The 6,097-nt window shown below is 46.2% G+C and overlaps 1 protein-coding gene across 4 annotated transcripts in view; it reads left to right on the forward strand.

Moving 5' to 3' along the window:
* Window positions 1-3,269, forward strand: part of AIFM1 (apoptosis inducing factor mitochondria associated 1) — a 39,533-nt gene extending 36,264 nt beyond the window's left edge. For 3 of the 4 annotated variants that reach the window (XM_017507515.1, XM_017507517.1, XM_017507519.2), the window contains 3 exons: window positions 134-258; window positions 1,768-1,964; window positions 2,291-2,546. In XM_017507515.1, the coding sequence (XP_017363004.1) occupies window positions 134-258; window positions 1,768-1,964; window positions 2,291-2,362 (394 nt within the window). In that variant the 3' untranslated portion in view covers window positions 2,363-2,546. Of the gene's footprint in view, window positions 1-133; window positions 259-1,767; window positions 1,965-2,290; window positions 2,547-2,781 lie in introns of those variants that run through there. The other variant, XM_017507516.2, reaches the window with a different exon arrangement.
* The last annotated feature ends 2,828 nt before the right edge of the window (window positions 3,270-6,097 follow it).

The following is a 6,097-nucleotide window of genomic DNA, read 5'->3' on the forward strand; positions in this document are numbered from 1 at the left end:
AGCCTGGGCAAAAGAGAAAGACTCCATCTCAAAAAAAAAAAAAAAAAAAAAAGATTGCAGTATCATGGAGAATATGTGCTACCGTGTCATTCCTTACAGTCCCTTGACAGAACACCCTCTTTTCTCTTCTTAGGAGTGATTTGGGCCCCGATGTTGGCTATGAAGCTATTGGTCTTGTGGACAGTAGTTTGCCCACAGTTGGTGTTTTTGCAAAAGCAACTGCACAGGACAACCCCAAATCTGCCACAGAGCAGTCAGGTAAGGAAGCCCCAGCACTCCTCTTGGAGAGAATTGAGAAGCAGTGGTCCAGACTCTCCTGAACAAGGAGCTTCTGTATTGGCCAGAGGGGGTTGTCAGTGAAAGCCTCTCTTCATGTTGTGAAACCAAACCCCAAGTCCTCACTCTTTAGTGGTCTGAGATTTGGCACAATCAGATATCCTGGTCAAAGCATAGATTCAAATACTGCGGGTATCCACCCTAGACAGTGGACAGTGACTTAGCTCAATGACACTGTTGTTTTGTCTCTGGGAAGACCTATCTAAGGAAGAAAACAAGAAAACCTGAACTTTTTAGGTTGTATTTTTACTTTTCTTTCTTTAAGTTGTCATTTTTATTTTGCTTCAGGTAAATCTCAAGAACGCAGCCTGAGAGCCTTAGCTTAAGACTGACTATCCTCCATGGGTCCCAGGCAGGGAGGAACTAACTGGGCTGAGTAGTTCTTCAGCTGCCCTTCATTCCATTCGGCAGATCTTAGTGCCAGGTTTTCTTTAGATGGGAGGCACCGCTTTTGGAATGGACTTCTCTCCCACACGTCTCTTTCATTAACTCCAAGACCTTATTTCTTGACCTTAGCTCAAGTTATTTAACCTCTGTGTCCTTTTGCCAGAGGTATTTCAAGGGCACGGTGCTCTTTAAGAAGGAGGAAGCAAGACATATTATGGATATGTAGGTCCTTTTCCTGTGTAATTCTTATGTATTCCATACTCCTTAATTCTGATCTCTCCTAGTAACCTAGTAAGTGGATTCAGGTCACTGGTCTGTCCACTGGACAGTATTATTTGGAGCCTGGTGGTTCTCAGAAGACGAGGTGCCCCCTTCCCTTGCCACCCTTCCCTTCCCCTCTTATCTTTCTCTAGGAAGAAATGCCTCCACTATGGTTTTTCCATATGGAAGTGCCTTCTGCTTTGGCTAAAGTGTCTGTCTAATAGCACTGTCCAATAGAACTTTCTGCTCCGATGGAAATGTTTCATCTCTGCTCTGTCCAGTACATTAGCCACTAGCCACATGTGGCTTTTGAGCCCATGAAACATGGTGAGTACCGATGAAGAACTGAATTTTACATCTTACTCAGTTTGAAATGATGTTCATTTGCATGGCTATCTGTGACTAGTGGCTACTGTATTTGGACTATGCAGCTCTAGAATGTTCCTCAGAGGACAAGAACCAGCCTTCTGCAGTTTGAAGAAATCCAGATACCAGGAAATATCCATAGCATAAATTTAAAATGAGGTAATAAGGGAAGGAAGTTTTGGGTCAGACTGACCCAGTGCCCAGAAGCTGGCAAGGAAGACTTTTTTCCTTGGCTTTGTCAGTGGAGAGGGGCTGGAGAAGGCCAGGGTTTACTGAGGGGGCATAGAGAAATAAATCCTCTAGAAGTAGCTTGAAGCAGGCCTCAAAAGACTGTTGTCTTCTAGAATTTCCCAAGCTCATAATAACTAAAGTTTTGATTGTGCTTCTGTGTTTGTTTGTTTTGGGGGCTGGCCACAGGAACTGGTATCCGATCAGAGAGTGAGACAGAGTCCGAGGCCTCAGAAATTACTATTCCTCCCAGCACTCCGGGAGTTCCACAGGCCCCCGTCCAGGGGGAGGACTATGGCAAAGGTGTCGTCTTTTACCTCAGGGACAAAGTGGTCGTGGGGATTGTGCTATGGAACATCTTTAACCGAATGCCAATAGCAAGGAAGGTAGGTGCCCGCCATAGCTCTTAGAGGAAGGTGGGAAGTGCGGGTCAGAAAGACTCCTGTAACTTCATTGGGTGCCCTGAGATACATTGTACCCCCAGGTCAAACTGTGCCTAAGCAGAACAAAGGTATAGCCTTGGCTCAGGAACATTCTTTTTCACTTGGGACTTGGCTGGATGACCTGGGAGTTGGCAGGCTGCTTGTTTTGGGTTAGTAGAAAGCTGTTCCCACAACTCCCTCCCAGTGTGGTATGGTAGCCCCATTGTGTGGGCATGGCCTGAACGCACATGGAATGAGTTAGGGACCTATTGTTACTCTCTCTCCCTCAGATAATTAAGGACGGTGAGCAGCATGAAGATCTCAATGAAGTAGCCAAACTATTCAACATTCATGAAGACTGAAGTGCCACAGTGGAATTGGCAAACCTGCTGCTGAGGTCAGATGGGTAAAGGAGCATTTTTTTATTCAGCAGACTTTCTCTGTGTATGAGTGTGAATGTTCAAGTCCTTTGTGAATATTTTCAACTATGTAGGCAAATTCTTAATGTTCACATAGTGAAATAAATTCTGATTCTTCTAAATTAAATTCTGTTCTCTCATCAAGGGGGCAGGTGGGTAAAAGCAGAAAGCCATGCATATTAGAAAGCAAGCAAATCGCAGCACTGACCAAGCGCAGGATTTTTCTCAGCCGTGTATTCATGCCCTATTCCACACGTGAAACTCCTTTCCTTTCCTGAACTCCCCTCACCCCTCCAGACCTCTTTGCACACACCTGCTGTGGCCTTGGCCCACAACACTTGACTCCCCTCCTCTCTTCTCAGGAGGTTCACTATCTCTGAAGATGTTCCCAGCCCTCCAGGCCTCATCCTTGTATATGTGTCTCCCTGCTCGCCCATGACTTCCTAGAAGCAGAAGCCCTGACATTGAGGTCTTGCTCATGGTTTTATCTCCAGAGCTTAGCACAGGCTCTGGCTCATAGTAAGTGCTTCACAGATCACTGTCGAATGAGTAAGCAAATAAATGTATGGAAGAGACTCAGTTTTACCCAGAACAACTCCTGTCCCAGAACTGGATTGGGTCCTGCAGGGGACAGAAAGGACACTTACTGCAAATCTGAGTTCAGAGACGTGGTACTACACAATGAAACCTGGAGATGGACTCCTGGAAGGACCATCATCTCTTGACTCTTCTGCCTGTTGTCTTCACACCAGACATCTGCCCTCTCTAAAGCACCTTTTCTCTAAAATACACTTGTGGGCATACCTCACTTTAGATTTTTTTCCTGGGAATACAATTCAAAGTTTCCCAACTCATTGTTTGGCATTTTAAATTGCTTAACTTTTAAAAATCAAATCTTACTTGATTTTATTTTATTGAGATGGAGTCTCGCTCCTGTTGTCCAGGCTGGAGTGCAATGGCTCGATCTCAGCTCACCACAACCTCCGCCTCCCAGGTTCAAGCAATTCTCCTGCCTCAGCCTCCTGAGTAGCTGGGATTACAGGCATACACCACCACGCCTGGTAAATTTTGTATTTTTAGTAGAGACAGGGTTTCTCCACGTTGGTCAGGCTGATCTCGAACTCCTGACCTCAGCTGATCTGCCCACCTTGGCCTCCCAAAGTGCTGGGATTATAGGCATGAGCGCCACTGTGCCTGGCCTAAAAAAATCAAATCTTATTTAAGAGGAATTTGTTACTACTTTCAAGAGTCTTGTTGTGAAACTCCGTGTATGTAAAGAGAAAATTATTACCAGTCTGGATTTTTTTTTAATATTGGGTTTGATTAAGGGCAGTTTCAGCTTCAGCCAAATCCTTTCTGAATACTGGGAGAACAGGCCAAATCTCCACTGTAAAAATTAGCAGTACAGGTATACCGTACAACACTATATGGATACAGGTTTAGTCAGATATGATCATGTCCAAATGACATATCCAAATCCATATGTAGAAAACTCATCGAAGGCTGAGGATGGTGGCTCATGTCCGTAATCCCAGCACTTTGGGAGGCCAAAGTGGGTGGATCACATGAGGTCAGAAGTTCGAGACTAGCCTGGCCAACATGGTGAAACCCTGTCCTCTCTACTAAAAATACAAAAATTACCCAGGTGTAGTGGCATGTGCCTGTAGTCGCAGCTACTCAGGAGGCTGAAACAGGAGAATTGCCTGAACCTGGGAGGTGGAGGTTGTGGTGAGCTGAGATCACGCCATTGCACTCCAGCCTGGGTGACACAGTGAAACTCCATCTCAAAGAGAGAGAAAGGAAAAAAAAAGAAAACTCAGGCCAGGCGCGGTGGCTCATGCCTATAATCTCAGCACTTTGGGAGGCCGAGGCAGATCACAAGGTCCGGAGTTCGAGACCAGCCTGACCAACATGGTAAAACCCCATCTCTACTAAAAATACAAACATTAGCTGGGCGTGGTGATGTGCACCTGTAATTCCAGTTTACTCAGGAGGCTGAGGCAGGAGAATAGCTTGAACCCAGGTGGCAGAGGTTCCCATGAGCCGAGATGGTGCCACAGCACTCCAGCCTGGGTGACAGAGCAAGACTCCGTCTCAAAAAAAAAAAAAAAAACTCATCTAGTATCCTGTGATGTAGAAATTATTATACAGCAATAATTGCTGCTTACAGAGGTGGGGGTAAGACTCTAAGATCCTACTGTTCCACAGATCATTAAGAAAAGATCCAATTGTGATTTGTCTTGCTTTAGTGTTATGTACTGTTTTGTCAAATTTTTTGACAGTAGTTATCCCTGTATGGTATGTCATTGTAATTCAGTGGATTGAAATTAAATCATCTAATCAGTGTTCATTGGGTGCCTACTGTGAGCCAGGTAGATGTCAGAGTAGGAAGAAGGATAAAACATGGCCACTGCTTTTAAGGACCTCCTGGTGTCGGTGAGGACTGCAGACACGTGGATGCAGAACTCCAGTACAGTGAGCTGCGTCCATAAGTACTGTGGCCATGCCAAAAATGGAGAGATCAACCACAGCAGCCACCCTGAGTCAACCACTGCTGTTAGGCCACTTCCTAAAGCACCACTTGGTGCATGTCCCCTCCCTGTTTAAAAATGTACAGTGACGGCCAGTCATGGTGGCTCAAGCCTCTAATCCCAGCGCTTTGGGAGGCTGAGGCGGGTAGATCACAAGGTCAGGTGTTTTAGACCAGCCTGGCCAATATGGTGAAACCTCGTCTCTACTAAAAAACCAAAAATTAGCCGGGCGTGGTGGTGTGTGGTGGTGCGCGCCTGTAGTCCCAGCTACTCAGGAGGCTGAGGCAGGAGAATGGCTTGAACCCAGGAGGCGGAGGTTGCAGTGAGCCAAGATTACACCACAGCACTCCAGCCTGAGTGACAGAACAAGACTCCATCTCAAAACAAAAGAAACAAAAAATGTACAGTGACTTCCTGTCACCAACCACATCAGGTTCAACGTCTCCTGTAGTACTAAGCCCACTCTGCCTGGCTGACCTTCCCCATGACGTTTAATGTGGACATGCACGCGCACACACCTGGTTTATTGCCATGTTCATGTTCTTCACATTTGGAACGCCATCCCTCTTCCCTTATCCAAATCCTGCTCATCTTTCAAGGCCCAAATCAAGTCCTGCCTTGGTGGCATGGTACCAGTTGGACTAGTGCCCATGCATGATTTCTCTTATCTCTGAACTCCAGTTGCACTTAGCACCTTTGAGTGTAATTGTTCTTTAAGTCATTCTAAGGGAATTGTCAGCTGTTCCAGAGCAGAGACCATGTTTTCTTAGGATGGGGACTGTATGCTGTACCGTGGCGAAGTGCTGAACAAGTCCTTGGTTGATTGGCTAGATGATGCTAGATAAAGGGCTGACTGTAAAAATGCACCTCTGTCTGGGCCAGGTGCTGTGGCTCATGCCTGTAAATCCCAGCAGTTTGGGAGGCCAAGGCGGGTGGATCATGAGGCCAGGAGTTCGAGACCAGCCTGGCCAATATGGTGAAACCCTGTCTGTACTAAAAATACAAAAATTAGTTTCGTGTGGTGGTGGGTGCCTGTAATCCCAGCTACTCGGGAGGCTGAGGCAAGAGAATCGCTTGAAACTGGAAGGTGGAAATTGCAGTGAGCCGAGATCACGCCACTGCACTCCAGCGTGAGCAAAAGAGAGAA

This window comes from Cebus imitator, unplaced genomic scaffold (assembly GCF_001604975.1).
Source record: "Cebus imitator isolate Cc_AM_T3 unplaced genomic scaffold, Cebus_imitator-1.0 Scaffold376, whole genome shotgun sequence".
NCBI classification, from domain to species: Eukaryota; Metazoa; Chordata; class Mammalia; order Primates; family Cebidae; genus Cebus; species Cebus imitator.